This window comes from Prionailurus bengalensis, chromosome D1 (assembly GCF_016509475.1).
Source record: "Prionailurus bengalensis isolate Pbe53 chromosome D1, Fcat_Pben_1.1_paternal_pri, whole genome shotgun sequence".
NCBI lineage: Eukaryota > Metazoa > Chordata > Mammalia > Carnivora > Felidae > Prionailurus > Prionailurus bengalensis.
The window spans coordinates 62,641,243-62,662,174 of record NC_057346.1 but is presented as its reverse complement, the minus strand read 5'-3'; the positions used below and the strand labels follow the sequence as shown (position 1 = coordinate 62,662,174).

At 37.0% G+C, this 20,932-nt stretch overlaps 1 protein-coding gene across 1 annotated transcript; it reads right to left on the bottom strand.

Annotated features, from left to right (window-relative positions):
• Positions 1–19,713: 19,713 nt before the first annotated feature.
• On the bottom strand, positions 19,714–20,673 carry LOC122482615 (putative olfactory receptor 56B2). Its single transcript, XM_043578928.1, has one exon. The coding sequence runs from the start codon at positions 20,671–20,673 to the stop codon at positions 19,714–19,716; it is 960 nt and encodes a 319-aa protein (XP_043434863.1).
• Positions 20,674–20,932: the final 259 nt, after the last annotated feature.

Below are 20,932 nucleotides of genomic sequence, written 5' to 3'. Positions count from 1 at the left end.
TTCTCAATTGGACTTAATTCACTTAACGTAGTACCCTTTAAATCTATCCATGTTATGGTAAATGGCACAATCTCATCCATTTTTATGGCTGTGTAATATTCTATTACACACACGCACATCTTCTTTACCCATTTGTCTATCAATGGACACTTAAGTTGCTTCATATCTTGGCTATTGTAAATAATGCTGCAATAAACATAGGAGTGCATAAATCTTTTCAAGTTAGTTTTTGTTTTGTTTTGTTTTGTTTTCATTGGGCAAATACTCAGTGGTGAAATTAATGGATCATATGGTAATTCTATTTTTAGATTTTTGAGGAAACTCCATACTGTTTTCCATGGTGGCTGTACCAATTTACATTCCCACCTACAGTATATGAGGGTTGCTTTTTCTCCACATCTTCACTGACACTTGTTGTTTTTGTCTTTTCGATTTTAGCCATCTGACAGCTGTGGGGTGATATCTCATTGGTGATAGCCACACGTGTGTGGATTTGATTTGCATTTCTTTGATGATTAATGATGTCGAGAATTTTTTCATGTGTTGGCTATCTGTCTTTGGAAAAAATGTTTATTGGAGTTCTCTGCCCATTTTTTATGGTGATGAATTATCTAAGTTCTTGATACATTTCAGATATTAACCCCCTATTGGATATATAATTTGCAAATATCTTCTTCCATTAAGTAGGATGCCTTTTTGTTTTGTTGTTTCCCTCATGATGCAAAAGCTTTTTACTGTGGTGTAGTCCCAATAGTTTATTTTTGGTTTTGTTTCTCTTGCTTGAAAATACATGTCTAGAAAAATGTTGCTAAGGCCGATGTCAGAGAAATTACTGTTAATATTTACTTCTGGGATTTTTATGGCATTAGGTCTCACATTTTGGTCTTTAATCCCATTTTTTTTACTTTTTAAAAGTTTTTTTTTAATTTTAATCCTAGTACAGTTAACATACAGTGTTCTATTACTTTCAGGTGTACAATATAGTGATTCAAAAATTCTATGCATTGCTCAGTGCTCATCATGATAAGTGTGCTCTTTAATCCTCATCACCTATTTACCCCATCCCCCCGCCCACCTCCCCTCTGGTGACCATTAGTTTGTACTCTGTAGTTAAGAGTCTGTTTCTTGGTTTCTGTCTCTCTCTCTCTTTCTTCTCCATTGTTTATTTCTTATATTCCATATATGAGTGAAATCATAATATTTGTATTTCTCTGACACTTCACTTTGCATTATACTTTCTAGATCCATCCATGTTGTTGCAAATGGCAAGATTTCATGTGTTTTATGGCTGGATAACATTCCATTGTGTGTTTATATATATACATATACATATATATACATATATATACATATACATATATATATACTATATATATATATATATATATATATATACACCACATCCTCTTTATCCATTCCATGGATTCCATGGATATCTGTCCATGGACACTTGGGGATGCTTCCATAATTTGGTTATTGTAAATAATGCTGCAATAAACACCGGGGTGCATGTATCCTTTAGAATTGGTGTTTTTATATCCTTTGGGTAAATACCCAGTAGTGCAATTGCTAGATCATAAGGTAGTTCTAGTTTTAGATTTTTGAGGATCCTCCATACTGTTCTCCACAGCGGCTGCATCAGTTTGCATTCCCACAATCAGTGCATGAAGGTTCTTTTTCTTCATATCCTTGCCAACAGTTGTTTCCTGTGTTTTTGATTTTAGCCATTCTTTCAGAGCACTTTTAAACCAACTGTTCTTTGTACAACCATTTTATTTAAAAAAAATTTTTTTTTTCAACGTTTATTTATTTTTGGGACAGAGAGAGACAGAGCATGAACGGCGGAGGGGCAGAGAGAGAGGGAGACACAGAATTGGAAACAGGCTCCAGGCTCTGAGCCATCAGACCAGAGCCTGATGCGGGGCTCGAACTCACGGACCGCGAGATTGTGACCTAGCTGAAGTCGGACGCTTAACCGACTGCGCCACCCAGGAGCCCCTGTACAACCATTTTATAAAAACACAGCATGCCCAAACTTGATTTCATGATCTAAATTGTGCTGCAGTCCTGTACTTCAGTTCATGTTTATTTCTTGGTCCCCCAGCTCATACAGCATATTCTCTGAAGTAGTTGCCAAGTCTTGGTGATCACAGCCTTTTCTGCAACATTTTGCATGCATGTATCCACAGATTTTTAAAAAATTTTTTAACTTTATTTTTTATCTTTTAAAATTTACATCCAAATTAGTTAGCCTATAGTGAAGCAATGATTTCAGGAATAGATTCCTTAATGCCCCTGACTCATTTAGCCCATCTGCCCTCCCACAACCCCTCTAGTAATCCTCTATTTGTTCTACATATTTGTGAGTCTCTTATGTTTTGTCCCCCTCTCTGTTTTTATTTTTGTTTCCTTCCCTTATGTTCATCTGTTTTGTCTCTTAAAGTCCTCATATGAGTGAAGTCATATGATACTTGTCTTTCTCTGAATGGCTAATTTCGCTTAGCATAATACCCTCTAGTTCCATCCACGTAGTTGCAGATGGCAAGATTTCATTTTTTTGATTGCCAAGTAATACTCCATTGTATATATATATATTATATACAATATATAATATATATACAATATTATATATATATACCCCACATCTTCTTTATCCATTCATCCATCGATGGACATTTGGGCTCTTTCCATACTTTGGCTCTTGTTGATAGTGCTGCTATAAACATGGGGGTGCATGTGTCCCTTCGAAACAGAACACCTGTACCCCGTGGATAAATGCCTAGTAGTGCAATTGCTGTGTCATAGGGTAGTTCTATTTTTAGTTTTTTGAGGAACTTCCATACTGTTTTCCAGAGTGGCTGCACCAGCTTGCATTCCCACCAACAATGCAAAAGAGATTCTTATTCTCTGCATCCTCGCCAACATCTGTTGTTGCCTGAGCTGTTAATGTTAGCCATTCTGACAGGTGTAAGGTGGTATCTCATTGTGGTTTTGATCTGAGTTTCCCTGAGGATGACTGATTTGGAGCGTTTTTTCATGTGTCGGTTGGCCATCTGGATGTCTTCTTTGGAGAAGTGTCTATTCATGTCTACTGCCCATTTCTTCACTAGATTCTTTGTTTTTTGGGTGTTGAGTTTTTTGGGTGTTCTTTATCGATTTTGGATACTAACCCTTTATCTGATGTGTCATTTGCAAAATTTTCTCCCATTCTGTCGGTTGCCTTTTAGTTTTTCTGATAGTTTCCTTTGCTGTGCAGAAGCTTTTTATTTTCATGAGATCCCAGTAGTTCATTTTTGCTTTTGTTTCCCTTGCCTCTGGAGATGTGTTGAGTAAGAAGTTGCTGCGGCCAAGATCAAAGGGGTTTGGCTTGCTTTCTCCTCGAGGGTTTTGATGGCTTCCTGTCTTACCTTTAGGTCTTTCATCCATTTTGAGTTTATTTTTGTGTATGGTGTAAGAAAGTGGTCCACGTTTATTTTTCTGCATGTCGCTGTCCAGTTTTCCCAGCACCACTTGCTGAAGACACTGTCTTTATTCCATTGGATAGTCTTTCCTGCTTTGTCAAAGATTAGTGGACCATACATTTGTGGGTCCATTTCTGGGTTCTCTATTCTGTTCCGTTGATCTGAGTGTCTGTTCTTGTACCAGTACCATACTGTTTTGATGATTACACCTTTGTAGTATATCTTCATGTGGGATTGTGACGCCTCTTGCTTTGGTTTACTTTTTCAAGATTTTTTTGGCTATTACTGGTCTTTTATGGTTCCATACAAATTTTAGGATTATTTGTTCTAGCCCTGTGAAGAATGCTGGTGTTATTTTGATAGGGATTGCATTGAATATGTAGATTGCTTTGGGTAGTATCGACATTTTAACAGTATTTGTTCTTCCTATCCTGGAGCATGGAATCTTTTTCCATTTCTTTGTGTCTTCTTCAGTGTCTTTTTAGCTTTCTATAGTTTTCAGTGTATAAATTTTTCACCTCTTTGGTTCGATTTATTCCTAGGTATTTTATGGTTTTTGGTGCAACTGGAAATGGGATCGATTCCTTGATTTCTCTTTCTGTCACTTCATTGTTGGTGAATAGGAATGCAATTGATTTCTGTGCATTGGTTTTATATCCTGCAACTTTACTGAATTCATGAATCAGTTCTAGCAGTTTTTTGGTGGGATCTTCTGGGCTTCCCATATAAAGTATCATGTCATCTGTGAAGAGTGCAAGTTTGACCTCTTCCTGGCTGATTTGGATGCCATTTATTTCTTTGCGATATCTGATTGCAGAGGCTAAGACTTCCAATACTATGTTGAATAGCAGTGGTGAGAGTGGACACCACTGTCTTGTTCCTGACCTTAGGGGGAAAGCTCTCAGTTTTTCCCCATTGAGGATACTATTAGCGTTGGGTCATTCATATATGGCTTTTATGATCTCAAGGTATGATCCTTCTATCCCTACTTTCTTGAGGGTTTTTATCAAGAAAGGATGCTGTGTTTTGTCAAATGCTTTCTCTGTATCTATTGAGAGGATCATATGGTTCTTGTCTTTTCTTTTATTGATGTAATGAATCACGTTAATTGTTTTGTGAATATTGAACCAGCCCTGCAACCCAGGTATAAATCCCACTTGGTCATGGTGAATAATTTTTTTGATGTATTGTTGAGTCTGGTTGGCTAATATCTTGTTGAGGATTTTTGCATCCATGTTCATCAGGGAAATTGTTCTATAGTTCTCTTTTTTGTGGGGTCTCTGGTTTTGGAATCAAAGTAATGCTGGCTTCATAGAAAGAGTTTGGAAGTTTTCCCTCCATTTCTATTTTTTGGAACAGTTTCAAGAGAATACGTGTTAACTCTTCCTTAAATGTTTGGTAGAATGCCCCTGGAAAGCCATATGGTCCTGGACTCTTGTTTTTTGGGAGTTTTGGATTACGAATTCGATTTCCTTACTGGTTATGGGTCTATTAAAATTTTCTATTTCTTCATGTTTCAGTTTTGGTAGAGTGTATGTTTCTAGGAATTTGTCCATTTTTTCCAGATTGCCCATTTTACTGGTGTATAATTGCCCATAACATTCTCTTATTATTGTTTTTATTTCTGTTGTGTTGGTTGTTATCTCATTCCTCTTTCATTCTTGATTTTAATTATTTGGGTCCTTTCCTTTTTATTCTTGACCAAACTGGCTAGTGGTTTATCAATTTTGTTAATTCTTTCAAAGAACCATCTTCTGGCATTAATTTCTAGCTCTAATCTTTATTATTTCCTGTCTTCTGCTGGCTTTGGGTTTTATTTGCTGTTCATTTTCCAGCTCCTTAAAGCGTATAGTTTGGTTGTATATCCTAGATCTTTCTTCCTTCTTTAGGAAGGCCTGGATTGCTATATACATTCCTCTTATGACCGTCTTTGCTGCATCCCAGAGGATTTGGGTTGTGGTGCTATCATTTTCATTGACTTCTGTATACTTTTTAATTTCCTATTTAACTTCTTGGTTAGCCCATTTATTCTTTAGTAGGATGTTCTTCAGTCTCCAAGTATTTGTTACCTTTCCAAATTTTTTCTTGTGGTTGATTTCATGTTTCATAGCATCGTGGTCTGAAAATATGCATGGTATGATCTTGATCTTTTTGTACTTACTTAGGGATTATTTGTATCCAAGTATAGAGTCTATTCTGGAGAACGTTCCATGTGCAGTGGAGAAGAATGTATATTGTGCTGCTTTAGGATGATATGTTCTGAATATATCTGTTAAGTCCATCTGGTCCAATGTGTCATTCAAAGCCATTGCTTCCTTGTTAATTTTTTGATGAGATGATCTGTCCATTGCTGTGAGTGGGGTGTTGAAGTCTCCTACTATTATGGTATTACTATCGATGAGTATCTTTATGTTTGTGATTAATTGATTTATATATTTGGGTGCTGCCACATTTGGCGAATAAATGTTTGCAATTGTTAGGTCTTCTTGGTCTATATTGATTATGATATAATTGATTATGATATAATGCCCTTCTGCAACTTTTGATACAGTCTTTATTTTAAAGTCTAGGTTGTCTGATATAAGTATGGCTACTCTGGCTTTCTTTTGTTGACCATTAGCATGATAGATGGTTCTCCATCCCCTTATTTTCAATATGAAGGTGTCTTTAGGTCTCAAGTGGGTCTCTTGTAAACAGCATATAGATGGATCTTGTTTCCTTATCCATTCTGTTACCCTATGTCTTTTGATTGAAGCATTGAGTCCATTGACGTTAGACTGAGTACTGAAAGATATGAATTTATTGGCATTATGATGCTTGTAGAGTTGGAGTTTCTGTTGGTATTCTCTGGTCCTTTCTAATCTTTGCTGCTTTCAGTATTTATTTATTTATTTGTTTATATTTTTATCTTTTCTATCCTCAGAGATTCCCCCTAAGATTTCTTGCAGGGCTGGTTTAGTGGTCACAAACTCCTTTAATTTTTGTTTGTCTGGGAAACTTTTTATCTCTCCTTCTATTTTGAATGACAGTCTTGCTGGATACAGAATTCTTGGCTGCATATTTTTCTGATTCAGCACACTGAATATATCCTGCCACTCCCTTCTGGCCTGCCAAGTTTCTGTGGATAGGTCTGCTGCAAACCTGATCTGTCTTCCCTTGTAGGTTAGGGACCTTTTTCCCTTGCTGCTTTCATGATTTTCTCCTTGCCTGAGTATTTTGTGAATTTGACTATGATATGCCTTGTTGATGGTCGGTTTTTGTTGAATCTAATGGGGTCCTCTGTGCTCCTGGATTTTGATGTCTGTGTCTTTCCCCAGGTTAGGAAAGTTTTCTGCTGTGATTTGCTCACATAACCCTTCCACCCCTATTTCTGTCTCTTCCTCTTCTGGGACCCCTATGATTCTGATGTTGTTCCTTTTTTTTTTTTTTTTTTTAATTTTTTTTTCAACATTTATTTATTTTTGGGACAGAGAGAGACAGAGCATGAACGGGGGAGGGGCAGAGAGAGAGGGAAACACAGAATCGGAAACAGGCTCCAGGCTCTGAGCCATCATCCCAGAGCCCGACGCGGGGCTCGAACTCACGGACCGCGAGACCGTGACCTGGCTGAAGTCGGACGCTTAACCGACTGCGCCACCCAGGCGCCCCTGATGTTGTTCCTTTTTAATGAGTCACTGATTCCTCTAATTCTTAAATTGTGCTCTTTGCCTTCATCTCCCTCTTTTTTTCTGTTTTGTTATTCTCTGTAAGTTTGTCTTCTATATCGCTGATTCTCTGTTTTGCCTCATCCATCCTTGCTGACGCTGCATCCATCCGTGATTGCAGCTTAGTTATAACATTTTCAATTTCATGCTGGCTATTTTTTACATCTCCGCAGATAAGGATTCCAATATATTTTCAACTCCAGCTAGTATTCTTATTATCGTGATTCTAAATTCTGGTTCAGACATGTTGCTTATATCTGTGTTTGTTAACTCCCTGGCTGTCATTTCTTTGTGCTCTTTCTTTTTTGGTGAATTCCTTCATTTGTCATTTTTAAGGGAGAAAAGGAATTAATGATGTAGAAAAATTGAAATTTAAAAATATAAAAATTAAAAAAAAATTAAAATTAAAAATTAAAAACACACACACAAAAAATCGAATAGATGATGCTAGATCCTAGGTGTGTTTTGGTCTGGGTGTTGAAAGTAGTTTGACAGATTAGAGAAATGAAAAAAAAAGGGGGGGGGAGAAAATAAAAGGAAATCATTTCAAACTTGAAAAAATGAATACACTGAAGTAGACTAAAATAAAATGATGGAAGTAAAGTAGAATTTGAAAAAAATTACACAAAAGTAAAAAATATAGTAATAAAACAAAAAAGATATTTTTAATAAAAATTGGAAATAAAAATGAAGTTTCTCTTTCTGTATTCAAGAAAAAGAAAATAATTGTAAAAGAGAAAAAGAAAAAAGAAAAAAGTAAAGAAAATTGAATAGATGAAACTGCTAACAGATTGAAGTAGGACTGAAATTGCTTCGTTTTCCCCTAGAAGTCAGTCTATGTATCTCTTTGCAGTTTATGTATTTATGTATTTATAGTCCATAAATGAAGCCGTCAGTGAGACTTGTGTTTGAAGACCAAAGTTGGCCCATTTGGGCGGGGCTCTGTGTAACAGCTCTGCTCTCCACTAGATGGCGCTGCTAGCTTACTCAGGTGGATTGTTGCACGCTTGTAGGTGCATATGTACATGCGTGGGAACAGTGAAAATGGCTCCACCCAGCTACCCAGTCTGTTCTCTCGGATCAGCAATTGTGCCCTGGTCCTGTCTTCAGCTCTTGTCCACTCCCCGCTTTTTCATTCTCTGTGACCAGGCCCCAGACAGTACCTCTCTCCCAAGTTTTGTCTCAGATGCAGCTGTTTCCCCCGGCCCCTTACTTCTGAAGGACTGCGGCTTTGATCTGCTCCACCCCTCTGCAGGAGGGTCTCACCAAGCAATGGCCAAATGGGCAATGGCCAAATATCGGCTGCACCCAGGAATGCCTGCTGCACCCTGTTGTTGCTGGTGCCCCGAGACCGTGGCCAGGTGCCAGCCTGCCCCAGAAAAAGTTTGCGAGACAGAGTAGTAGCAGCGTTTCAGGGTTTATGGTAAATTGCAACACACATCTGGCACCAGGCTTAACTCTTAACAACCTTATTCCAGCACCAGTGAATGTGGCCATTTTCTGGAGTCTGCTGGGACCAGGTGGCTTCAACAGTCTCTACCAAATGTCCTTCCAGTAGTGGAACTGCTTTTCCCCGTGTGGCCTGAGAAATTCCTGGACCCCACTCTGTTCCTGGGGATTCACCCTTCCCACCAGTGCACCACCAGGTATTGAGCTGAGGAGTTGCAGCCTTTGTGCTCCCCTTGTTTACAGTCTTAATGGAATTTAAACCCTCTCCTTTCTCCTTTCTCCTTTCTCCTTTCTCCTTTCTCCCTTTTTAGTTTAGTCTCTGCGGGTGTTTCCAATTTTCCACTTTCTCTCCAGCTGCTTTTGGGGAGGGCTGCTTTTCCTGTATTCCCCTCCCCCCCATCTCTGTCTTCTCTCCACTTGCAAAAGCACCTCCCTTCCTCCTCCTTCTTGCTCCCCAAGTTCACCTCTCTGTTCCAGGTACCTGCTGAATTCTGTGGTTCAGGTTGTGCAGATTGTTGTGTTAATCTTCCAATCTGTTTTTTAGGTGTGTAGGATGGTTAAGTGTTGGTCTGGCTGTATTTCATGGATGTGAGACACACAAAAAGCTTCCATCATGATCTGCCATCTTGGCTCCTCCTCTCTTTAATCCCATTTTTAGTTTATTTTTGTGTATCGTGTAAGAAAGTGGTCCACGTTCATTCTTTCGCATGTAGGTGTCAAGTTTTCTGGGACAATTTATTGAAGAAATTGAATTTCCCCATTGTATATTACCACCTCCTTTCTCATACATTAATTGACTATAGAAACATGAGTTTATTTCTGGGCTCTCTATTCTGTTTCATAGATCTATGTTTCTTTGTGCAAATACCATACTTTTTTGATTATTCAGCTTTGTAGTATATCTGGAAATCTGGAATAGTGATAACTCCAACTTTGTTTTTCTTTCTCAAGATCGCTTTGGCTCTTCAGGGTCTTTGTGGCTCCATAAAAATTTTAGGATTATTTGTTCTCGATTTGTGGAAAATATTGTTGGTATTTTGGTAGGAATTGCAATGAATTTGTAGATTGCTTTGGATAGTATGGACATTTTAACAATATTCATTCTTCCAATCCATGAATGTGGAATGTCTTTCCATGTATTTGTGTGTCTTCTTCAATTTATTCCACCAGTGCTCCATAGTTTTCAGAGTACAGATTTTTCACCTCTTTCGTTAAGTGTATTTATAGGTATTTCATTCTTTTTGGTGTCATTGAAAATAGTGTTGTGGGTTTTTGTTTTTAAATTTCTCTTTCTGTTAACATGTTATTAATATATAGAAATGCTACCAATTTCTGGGTATTAACTTTGTACCCTATAACTTTGCTGAATTAATTTATTACTTCTAGTAGTATTTTGGTGGCATCTTTAGGACTTTCCATGTATAATATCATGCCATCTTCAAAAAGTGACAGTTTAACTTCTTTTCCAATATGGCTTCCTCTTATAGACCAATGGGTTTTAATGCAACAGAGGACTAAAATTTATTGATAAGCTTTCAGATTATACATTGCACGAATCTTTTTTTAAAAATTTTTAATGTTTATTTATTTTTGAGAGAGAGAGAGAGACAGAACTTAAGAGGGGAAGGTCCAGAGAAAGAGGGAGACACAGAATCTGAAGCAGGCTCCAGGCTCTGAGCTGCCAGCACAGAGCCCGATGTGGGGCTTGAACTCATGAACCATGAGATCATGACCTGAGCTGAAGTTGGACGCTTAACCTACTGAGCCACCCAGGCACCCCTACATTGCACTAATCTTTAGAAAACTATCTGTTGTTGATTTGGTGTGTAGTATCAAAGAATATTCACAATTAACTAAAAGAGGTATTATAATCTCAACTTCTTCCTCTTACAACTATATATCTATGTGATGTCATATTCATAAATATGAAACAAAACAACATATTTCAACAGGTTTCATGCAGAAACAGATATGAGAATCTAGTTGTTGTCTATTAAGCCAGGGATTAAAATACTTGCAAAAATATAAAATAATATGACTCTTCTTACTATTTGTGTAGTTCAAAATATACTTATTTTTCATAAAAACATCTTATGGTACATAGATTTATTATTTGCTATTTTACAATTAATACATAAAGTTTCAAAATTTTTGTTTTAATTTTCAAAAATATTTATAGATATGAACCACATAAACAAAAGCTCTTTAGAGTTTCAGTAAAGTTTAATAGTGTAAATTGGATAGTAAGACCAATGATTTTAAGAATCACTGATCTAATACATATGAGTAAATTCAGCTCTGTCAACCATTCTCATGAGGTCATTGTTATTATACCTCTTCTTTAAATTGAAATATAACTTATGTAGAGTACAGTGCACAAATATTAAGTATACTTATCTTACTGGCAGACCCAATTATAGGACATTTCCATATGTAGTGGTTTCCATATGGTCACCAAAGATAACTACAATTTTGACTTCAGCATCATAGACTTCCTTGTATTTTTAAAAATTTGTTTAATACTAATAACATAAGATATACTCTCTTTTTTTGACCAATTGAATGTTGTATTATTTGTTTATTTGTTTATTTATCTATTTATTTACATGCATTACAATATTATTTTCAGGTGTAGAATTTCATGGTTCATCAGTTGTATACAATGCTCAGTGCTCATAATGAGTACCCTCCTTACTACCCATCACCAATTTAATCCATTCCCCTGCTCACCTCTCCTTCAGTAATCATCTGTTTGTTCTATATACTTAAGAGTTTGTTTCTTAGTTTGCCTCTCTTTCTTCCTCCTTATTTTACTTGTATGTTTCTTAAATTCCACATATGAATGAAATCATATATTTGCCTTTCTCTGACTGACTTATTTCACATAGCATAACACTCTCTAGTAATATTATGGAATATATTCTATTATATATATACACACACAGACACACACACATACATACATACATACCATATCTTCTTTATCCATTCATCATTCAGTGGATATTTGTGCTCTTTCCATAATTTGGCTATGGTAGATAATGCTGCTATAAACATCAGGGTGAATGTATCCCTTTGGATTAGTACTTTTTATCCTTTGGGTAAATGCCCAGTATTGTAATTGCTGGATTGTAGAGTATTTTTATTTTTAACTTTCTGAGGAAACTACATACTGTTTTCCAGAGTGGCTGTACCAGTTTGCATTCCCACCAACAGTGTAAGAAAGTTCCTTTTTCTCCACATCCTTGCCAACACTTGTTGTTTCTTGTATTTTTTATTTTAGCCATTGTTAAATGGTTGATATCTCATTGTAAGGTGATATCTGATTGTGGTTTTGATTTGCATTTCCTTTATGATTAGTGATTTTGATCATCTTTTCATGTGTCTCTTGGCCATCTGTATGTCTTTTTTGAACAAACGTCTGTTCATGTCTTCTGCCCATTTTTAAGTTGGATTTTTTTTTTTTTGGTTTTGAGTTGTATAATCACTGTGGTTTTTTAATTTGTGTTTCACTCACGACTGCTGCCAAACATTTCATTTGAATATTTCCCATTTAGATGTTCTCGTTTTGAAGTATCTAAATCGTTTGCAATTTTCCTATTGAGTTTTCTAATTTATTAAAGTTTGTATTTGTTAAATGTAGTCATTGAAAATTCCTTCTCTCTGTTTCTCTCTCTTTCTCTCTCTCTCTCTCTCTCTGTTTCCCTGTCTCTATATCTCTGTTTAGTGCAGTTGTCAAATTTAGAGATAACATTTTTAACTGATGTATAGTTAATATATAAAGCAATTCAATTTTCCCTATAATGTTCCATGTAGTAACTTCTTGTTCCCCAATCCAAGTTATAAATTGTACTTAACTATTATCTTTGGTCTTTTTAAAACTGAAATACTTTTACTGAATTTCTTTGAATTTTATAAAGTTGACATTAAAAATTTTTTTTAATAGAACAGCTTGTATCCTAGATAAGAGTATTCCTCATGATTAGATTCAGATTATGCATTCTTGGAATATATTTACGTATTTTGACTTGTCAGTGCATCAAAACACCAAGGGCATATGTTGTCATTTTATTCCACTTTGGTGATGTTAGCATTGACATTTGGTTAAGGTTGTTGTGGTCTAACTAAGTTGGATTTAATACTTTCAGCAACAGTCTGCAAACCATTTGAAATTGTGAGACATTTCAGTAGAATGGTTTTAAAAATAGACTTTTTTTCTTTTAACATGTCTTAGAAAATGCAGCTAAGACACTAACTCAAGCATGACATTCTATGGAGTTGAGGCGTATGTGGTAGATGTCTGAAGTACATTACATGGTCTTCTGTCTTTGGTAATTAAACCACAACATTCAGAAGCCAATGGGTAGAAATAGAAGTCGTTATTGTTATCACTCCTGTTTTTTTTCCCCCCTCAATTTAGTCTCTATTGGTAGTAGGTTCTAATTTCCAAGGATAGGGGATCTTTTCTACCTGGCACACAGTGCCTAAAACTATGGCTGCTACATGAATATTTGTGGATGGCCCTGCCTATCGACCAGGAAGTAGAGAAAGCAGTAGCTCTAGTGGCAGAAATACTTGGTCCAGATGGGCATGTTTGGAGTTCAATGCAGACTCTAGGTGCTTCCAATGTTTGGTGATTATCAATAGGCAAATATAGTGGAAAGGGCAAAGAATAATACTGGAAACGGCATAGAAACCTAAGGGTTTAGTCCCTTCAGGGATAAAAATGTATAAATTTGCTTTGGCATAAAACATAAGCTAGCAGAAGTTCTAACCATGGGAGAGGAGAATCTATAATAGGAAGTAGCTAGGAGATGATGGTTATCATTGCTTCAGTATCACCTACAGCAGTGGGTTTGTATATTGTCTCATTAACCTTCCTGTTGCAAGTTGTCTTTTTTTATTATTATAGAAATTGTGACTGGCTGCTAACTTGAAAGACCATGAAAAGCTAGAGTTAATGTCAGATAACACTGGGTCTGGATCTTGTGGGTGGTAGAATATACTAGATGCTTCGGCACCCCTCCCATATCCTCTGGCCCTGAGTTACCTATAGTGTCATATTGAAAGTGATGACTCTGCTTGAAAACTACCACTAGCTAGCAGTCAAATCCAGAAGTGACCAGGGATTAAGTTACCTAAGACCCATGAGTTGGAGTTGAATTTGGAGGACAAGTCCTCAGGTGTTCTCATCTCATGGTGGGAGAATGCTGATACATGTCCCATAACATTATCTTAAAAAAACCCCAGATGCTCTGAGCCCATGTACTTATAGTCAGTAACCTGCTTATTTACACACCTTGTACAGATTTCGTTGTCTTTCTTGTCTTATGTTCCCTGTCATCAATGTTTCCCAGTATCGTCTCCCAAATAAAACCTTTAAGTCAAATTTTTACCTTACATCTGCTTCTGGGAGAACTCACCATGGGATAGTGTCTCTTCTAAAACAGACTATAAATGTGAGAAGCCACTTCCCTAAAGAGAGATACTCAGTATTTATTTTATTTATTTATAATATGAACTAATACTAACAGGTTGAATAAAAGGGCATATTATCATCCACATTTTAGGAATGAAATTCAGATTTCATACAGATAATAGGGGGCCGAGTTAGTGTTTGGAAGATGATCTGTTCTGATACCAGAGACAAAGTTTTTAACTGGTGTACTATACATCTTCATCTTTACTACTGGCTCTGAAGGAGAAAAAGGAAATATTGATTCAGTCATTTAATTTTCTCTAAGTTGCTGCTAAGGAAATTATAGAAAAGGTTGAACCACAAAGTATATGAGTCATATAGTAATTTTAGGAATTATGGATAACAGCTCTCAATGCAGTATAAGAACTAACAAGTATTTATATATAAATTGCCTAGTTAATAATGAGGTGGCATTTGCATAAAGCACAAGAACAGGACCAAACTAATCAATGTGGATAAAAGTCAAAAGAGTGGTTATTTTCAGGTTATTGACTTGGAAGGGGCATGAGTGGAGCAATTCAGATGGTGAGAAAATACATTTCTTGACCTGGCTTGTGTTCTCTTCATGCTAATTCACCAAGCTTTGTAGTCATGAATTGTTCTTATCTGTGTCTTTGTTATACCTCAATTAAAATATTACTTTAAAAATAAGGTAGCAACATTTGGGTTTTTTTAGTTAATTTAATATTTGTGTCTCAAATTTTTAGCTGATGGCAACAATGGGCTAGGTAATACAGTAATGCTGACATACATTTATAGTGAAAGCTTATTATATTAATCAAAAACATATATTAAGAAGGTGCTTGACATTGTACCATGTGCTAACTTTGCAACTATAAAAATTTTACAGTCTTTTTCAAGGCAAAGTTCAAATCTAGATGTGGAAAGAGTCATGTAAAGATATTTACACAGCATCAGGCTCTGTGCTGATGGATCAGAGCCTGGAGCCTGTTTCCGATTCTGTGTCTCCCTCTCTCTCTGCCCCTCCCCCGTTCATGCTCTGTCTCTCTCTGTCCCAAAAATAAATAAACGTTGAAAAAAAAATTTAAAAAAAAAGGGGGGGGGCGCCTGGGTGGCGCAGTCGGTTAAGCGTCCGACTTCAGCCAGGTCGGGATCTCGCGGTCCGGGAGTTCGAGCCCCGCGTCGGGCTCTGTGCTGATGGCTCAGAGCCTGGAGCCTGTTTCCGATTCTGTGTCTCCCTCTCTCTCTGCCCCTCCCCCGTTCATGCTCTGTCTCTCTCTGTCCCAAAAATAAATAAACGTTGAAAAAAAAATTAAAAAAAAAAAGATATTTACACAGGTTTTCAAGGTCATTTTAAAGACATGTCTCAGTTTCTTGTCAGTGCAGATGAGAGTTTTTATCTCTATCTTGTGAAAGTAAGAGACCTGCTTGGGGTGCCTGGGTGGCTCAGTCGGTTAAGCAACCAACTCTTAATAGTGGCTCAGGTTCTGATCTCATGCTAGTGAGATTGAGCCCCATGTCAGGCTCGCACTGGCAGCATTGAGCCTGTGTGGGATTCTCTCTCTCTCCCTCTTTCTCTCCTGCTCGTGTTCTCTCTCTCTCTCTCTTTCTCTCTTTCTTTCAAAGTAAATAAATAAATTTAAAAGAAGGAGACCTGCTTACCCCCCAGATTTTTGCTAATTAATGAACCCAAACCTTTAACAGGAACACAAACCAAATAAATATTAATGAAAAAAAAACTTGCCTGAAGAGAATAAGGTATGTTTTATTTTACACTTCTATAGAAAATGAGCTATATCATATCAGATATACATTATTTTTAAGCTTCAGAAATTTATTTTACTGAGTGACATTTTTTAAAAACTTTATTTATTTTGAAATCAAGAATCCAAGACTTAACTGCCTGAGCCACACGGGCACTCCTTACTGAGCAACATTTACATTATTTCCTTATCCTGTATCAAGGGTTCCAGTGTACAAACAGTCATTTTTGTTTTGGTATTCACTACCCTAAGGTTCCTAGCAAGCTAAAACATACTACATTGCTAATAGTAACTTATCGTTTGGATGTACATCATGCTGAACTTTACATTTGCAGTCTATCTCTCTTGCTGAAGTTAGACACAATTCTACAGCTCCATGTGTGTTAGACAGGATATAGAGGTAGACAGACCTGAAACTTCTCCAGGTGGCTCCATGAGGTTCAGTGAATCTCTTAGGTATAGTCCTACAACTCTCAAAGTTCTTCCATACTACTAATATCTTCTGGAGCAGCTGCAAATCTAACACATCACGATGAGCTGGGTATTATGCTAATTGTGATATAAATTATAAGTCAATGTCTGTTAAATTTAAAGTGAAGAAAATGTACTTGCTCAGTCAAAAGTATTCATTTATAACTTACAGTGTACATCTTACATTATATTAAATGCTATTGACACAGAGATGAATAAGTCATTAATCTTTTCATGGAATGTTTCGTCCAGAGGTCCAGACAGTTGTACAACTGGCACATATGCTATAATATGAACTGCTGTGTTGTGAAAATTAAGAAGGTTCTTAGATAATCAAATGAAAGATCTTTTGACTTGATCTAGGGCAAGCCTGTGCATATCATTTAACTAGTTAATTAACAAAAATAATTAAATATCCCTTAATTAACAGATTACACTAACAGATTACCCCTAATTCCTGCTAGTATTAGTGACTTTCAATACATTTTAAAGTCATGATTTGTGATATTAACAAAGGATTGACTGAAGGACATCTGATTTCTTATATTCATTTATATATCCACAATTTAACACTTAAATGAAAAAGAATACGAGAGAACTTTATACCAGGATTGCAGTGAGGTCAACATTGTGCCCTTATGAAATTGCGTTTACTGAAACTTCTTTTCTTGTTATTCCTTAGTCCTATGAGGCACACTATATGAAACAACAAACAGGAAAAATCCATTATTTTTGTTATAGAGATGCTATTGGGAGTTCCATAAGTTATAAAAGTGCTTATATTGATTAGAACTCATGCAAAATATCACCTCTCCCATCTCAATATCAGGAATGTTGAGCCCATCCAGAACAACTTGTTTTGATTAAGCTTTTGTGAAACTTATAATTTAGAACTTTCTTTTTGTAGCCAAAATGATTGAAGGAAAATTTAAATCCCAATTGTAGCAATTTTTAAGCAACATGATATAAATTTCTTTTTCTTTTGATTTTATAGTTTTAAGTTTTTATTTAAATTCCAGTTATCTAACATATAGTGTAGTATGAGTTTCAGAAATAGAATTTAGTGACTCATCACTTACATATAACACAAAGTGCTCCTTATAAGTGCCCTCCTTAATACCCTTCACCCATTAAACCCACCACCCTTTTCCCCTCCGGCAACCCTCAGTTTGTTCTCCACACCTAAGAGTCTGTTTTATGGTTTGCTTCTCTCTTTTTTCCCCCATTGTTCATCTGTCTCATTTCTTAAATTTCTTAAATTTCACATTTGGGTGAAAGCATAACTGTAAATTTCTGTTTGTGAATTTTGTAGTTAGATTATATTTTCTTATTCATATTTTGCTTATGCCATATTTCCACAAATTCCTATCTTTTTCCTATTTTATCACCAGCATTTTTGCAATCTATGTCAATTCAACAGTTAAATGGGTGGTGAGGTAAATATATAAACAATAAACAGCAAGTGAAAAAACAGATTTCAGTTGCCTCTAAGATGACTTAGAGAGATCCCCAAATAAGATTGGACTGAATAACAGGATGCCTTTAAGTGGATGAAGTCCCCCTGAAAAAAAAAGTGAGTAGCCTGGTATAGAAGAATAAAAGGCTTAAAAACAAAAAAAAAAATTATCTCAAACATGACCATGGTCTTTTGGTTATGATCATTGAGAAAAATTTTTAAGGGTAGTGTAACCATGGCATCGGCAATATTAGAAACAGTCCTGATACTTTTTCATTCATAATGTTTGCTATACATTTTATAAGCAGTGAAATTATGAGAGTGTATCTACACCTCAATGTAAATTACATTAAATGTTTTTTTTCATTTTGCGTCTTCAGTGCTTACTGTCCCCTGTAACATTCCTCCTCATTCTGGAAACTGCTCTTTCAACAATTTATCAACATGGAACCCATGAAAATCATGTTACAAATCCACAAGCCCCAAAGTAGTGTAGCAATTCTAGATGCCCTGAATTCAAAATAGGAAAATATGAAGATGCTTTAATTATATACAGTTGTTAAAGTCTTGCCAAGTTACAAAGACCTCTATTAGTGTTGATATTCATATAAAGTTATTTTCTAGACACTTAGATTGCAGTATTTTAATAATCCATTAACAGTGTGTTATTCTCATGATTTTTATTTCTTTTTTTAAATTGTTTCTTAATGTTTATTTTTTTTTTTAATTTTTTTTTCAACGTTTTTATTTATTTTTGGGACAGAGAGAGGCAGAGCATGAACGGGGGAGGGGCAGAGAGAGAGGGAGACACAGAATCGGAAACAGGCTCCAGGCTCTGAGCCATCAGCCCAGAGCCTGACGCGGGGCTCGAACTCACGGACTGCGAGATCGTGACCTGGCTGAAGTCGGACGCTTAACCGACTGCGCCACCCAGGCGCCCCAATGTTTATTTATTTTTGAGAGACAGAACGTGAGCAGGTGAGGGGCAGAGAGAGGGAGACACAGAACCCAAAGCAGGCTCCAGGCTCTGAGCTGTCAGCACAGAGCTCGATGTGGGGCTCGAACCCACAAACTGTGAGATCATGACCTGAGCGAAGTTGGGCGCTCAACCGACTGAGCCACCCAGGCGCCCCTCATGATTTTTATTTCTTGTTACTTTGGTATCCAAGGACATTATTTAGTTTGTAACTGAGTGATGCATGAAGGGTATGGATCTTGGATAATGGTTAATTATTTCAGAAAGGATTTCCCAAAATAAATATGGACAATCAGAATGCTTCCCTGGACATTTGTAATGGGAAAAAATATTCCAATTGATACTGAAATGTATTGAACGAATAAATATGATTAATTTGGACAATCAGTATTTTCTTCCTTGTGAATTGAGAAATGGAGAAAGACATTTTTTTAAGTTTATTTATTTATTTTTATAGAGAACGAACAGGGAGGAGCAGGGAGAGACAGAGAGAGAGAGAATCACAAGCAGGGATTCCAACTTGGGGCTTGAACTCCTGAACTATGAGACGAACCATTAAATGAACCCTGAGATCATGACCCCAACCAAATCAAGGGATATTTAACTGACTAAGCCACCCAGGCACACCGCTGGAGAAAGACATTCTTAAACAAGAAAAAAAGAGTGTGAAATATGCAAAGAAAAGATAAACCTCCTCAGAGAGGTCTGAGGAAGGTCAAGTAGTATATTTCACTTGTCTTTCCCTAGAATCCCTGGGAATGGAAGAATCGGAATGGTCCCCTTTTCCAGTAAGATGTTTGCTTGAAACCCAAACATTTCAAAACTAATTGTCACCTGGTTGTTTTTTAAGTTCATTTGTTACCACTAATTTGTTACATTAACTGAAAAACTGCCACAGTGCCCTTTTTCCATAGTACTTCTGTCATGCATAATGATTGGAAAAACATAAGGATAAATATTTGGGAAATTACCTAAGTGAGCCCCTTCTCCATGTTAGTTGCTTTTGATGTTCAACTTAAGAGCTTTATATAAGCCATGCCTGAGTTCCTTATTCTTGAGTGCATACACTATGGGGTTGAGGGCGGGAGGAATGACATTGTGTAGTACATTGAGGAGAACTGGGACAAGGGGAAACGTGATTGCTGCACTATGGGTGATGGAAATGACAACAATGACTGTGTAAAAGAACAAAATGAGGATGAGGTGGGAAGTGCAGGTACTTAGGGCTTTGGAAGCAGCTTCTGCTGAGTTCAGTTTCAGTACTGAGTGAAGTATCAAAACATAGGATAAAAAAATCAAAGCCAGGTCACTCCCCATCAGTGTCCATGCCAGAAGTAGCTGGTAGATGCTGTTGATTGTCCTGTCATCACAGGATAAGCTAGTGACTCCAAGATTAGAGCACAGGCAGTGCTCAATTTGGTTCTGTGAGCAGTAGTGTCTCTGAGCAGCCAACACAGGCACTGGGATGGTAGCCAGGCTATTTCTAAGTGCCATGAACACAGTTGCCTTGACCACAAAAGAATCAGTAACTATTGCTGGATAGCGTAGTGGTTTGCAAATGGCTACATATCTATCTATAGCCATGCAGACAAAGATACCTGACTCCATAACCACAAAACAATGTATGACATACATCTGAGCAAAACACTCAGGGAGACTGATGGCCTTGGCACTGAACCATAAGATGGCCAAAATCTTGGGCATGATGGTGGTAGCCAGTCCCATGTCTACCACAGCCAGGATGCCCAGGAAATGGTACATAGGTTGGTGCAGTGTGGCCTCCTGATTGATGATGATCAGGATAAGGATGTTGGCAGTGAGAGCTAAGAGGTAGAGCAGAGCCAGGGGCAGGGAGAGCCAGTGCTGCCAGGTGTGAATGCCTGGGAATCCCATCAGAATGAACTCAGAGACCTGGAACTTAGAGATGTTGGAATGTGTGAGATCCTGGAACATCCTCCACTAAGAGAAAAGCATATACAAAGTTAAAATTCTTAGTATTCTCTCTGACAGTATTTTTTTTAATATATGAAATTTATTGTCAAATTGGTTTCCATACAACACCCAGTGCTCATCCCAAAAGGTGCCCTCCTCAATACCCATCACCCACCCTCCCCTCCCTCCCACCCCCCATCAACCCTCAGTTTGTTCTCAGTTTCTCTGACAGTATTTTAAAAGATGTTACCCACCTTCATTGTTTTGAAATGCAGGAGTC

Coding starts and splice junctions, on each gene's coding strand:
- LOC122482615 (XM_043578928.1), bottom strand. CDS start 20,673: ATGTTCCAGGATCTCACACATTCCAACATCTCTAAGTTCCAGGTCTCT.